Here is a 1607-nt window from a genome sequence, read left to right as displayed (position 1 = left end):
CCCCTCCGACCCCTCCGACCCCTCCGAGCAGCCCGAGCCCGGGCTCGGTGGCTCGCCCCTCCGAGCCCTCCGGGCACTCCATCCCTCATGAGCCCTCCCGAGCCCTCCCGAGCCCTCCAGCGCCACCCTCGTGCCTCTCTGCCCTCCGAGCCCTCCGAGCCCTCCGAGCTCTCCACCCCTCCCGAGCCCCACCCCTCGCGCTAGGGACCCTCTTGCCGGACGACACCCTCCGAGCCCTCCAAGCCCCCCGAGCCCTCCAGACCCCTCCATCCGCACAGCCCCTCCGGCCCCTCTAGCCCCCTCCGACCCCTCCAGCCCTCTCTAGCCCACTGGACCCCTCCCACGCCTCGCTTTTGGCCAGCCCTCCAAGCCCCCACCCCTCCTGGGCCCTGCCGCCTGACACCTCTATCGGTGGAGGGCTTTAGGTCACGGTCCACACTCCCGCCCTCCCGACCCCTCCACACCCCTACAGCGGCACCCCTACCCCTCCCACCGTTTTAGGGCCTCCTGACCCGCACTCCCGAAGAGGGGCGGCTTTAGGTCAGATCCGCTGGGAGTCCCAGCTGTGTGCAGGGGCCCACCCCGCACACAGCGGGTCCCCAAGGGTGAATCAGAGGTGTACGACGAGATTTTTTTGCGGTCAGTCAGTCAGTGTCACACACGTCCTAGCATGGACGACGGGGCACACGCACTGCTCGCGGAACACAGGGCAGTACACACGAGGCGTTGTGTGCGTTCTCAAGGAAAGGCATCACCACAGACAAAAGTATAGTCAGAGGGGCAGGCAGCAGTGCCAGTGGGGACCGCCACTCACGGCCCCCGCGAGCGCCTGCAGCGAGAGATGTCCATCGCTGCATTGGTTTTCTCGCCAAGCATGAGCGCATTGGTTTAGTGCGCGCAATGCGCGGGGAGGGCGGTCTAGCCTTCGCCGGCATGGCAAAGAAGGCGTCTCGGGCGGGCGCCTCCGCCCCTGAGGGTCAGGCCCCTGACGCCTGAGCCTCTGTTCTCCACACTCCAGCGCGTGCCGAGACCCCGCGGAGCCCGGTACTTGGGTAAAAGTGAAATGCGGGGGAAATAGCAGAGATCAGTAAGTACAAAACTGGACAAGATCGATGTTATAATCAAATTGAGATAAATAGTAGGCACTGTAGCCGCGGACCATCGCGCGCTCTAGGACAATTGTAGCCGCAAAAAGTCAAAAGCTGCCGGTGCCGCGGGAGCCGTCGCCGCGCTCGATCGACGGCGCGTGCGCCGCATTGAGCTCGTGCAGGGCCGCCTCGATGGGCTCGCAGAGGTCGCTGAGCCGTTCGGCGAGCGCGCGGGCGGAGCCCGGGAGGCGCGAGAGCCGCCCCTCGGCGGCGCGCACCGCCTGCTTCTGCGCGTGCAGCTGCTGGCGCAGCTCGAGCGCCTCGCGGCTGCGCGCCTCTGCGGCCGTCTGGTGGCTCGCCGCCGCCGCACGCGCCGCCTCCAGCTCCGTCGACAGCGCCGCCTCGCGCTTGCGCGCCGTGGCAAGCTCGGTGCGCGCGCCGCTCAGCGCCGCGTCCGCTCCGGCGCGTGCCTCGCGGAGGGACGCAACCTCGGCAGCGCGCGCCTCGAGCGCCGTGGCC

The 1607-nt window shown here is 68.6% G+C and overlaps 1 protein-coding gene across 1 annotated transcript in view; it reads right to left on the bottom strand.

The window, feature by feature from the left end:
• Positions 1-1195: 1195 nt before the first annotated feature.
• Positions 1196-1607, bottom strand: part of EMIHUDRAFT_112460 (hypothetical protein) — a gene marked incomplete at both ends in the record, with an annotated part of 2929 nt that continues 2517 nt past the window's right edge. The window contains one exon of the mRNA XM_005784705.1: positions 1196-1558. Within this exon, the coding sequence (XP_005784762.1) occupies positions 1196-1558 (363 nt within the window). The remainder of the gene's footprint in view (positions 1559-1607) is intronic.

Source organism: Emiliania huxleyi (assembly GCF_000372725.1).
Source record: "Emiliania huxleyi CCMP1516 chromosome Unknown EMIHUscaffold_169, whole genome shotgun sequence".
NCBI lineage: Eukaryota > Haptophyta > Isochrysidales > Noelaerhabdaceae > Emiliania > Emiliania huxleyi.
Note: the sequence above shows the minus strand (reverse complement) of the source record. Positions and strands in the feature narration are given on the sequence as shown.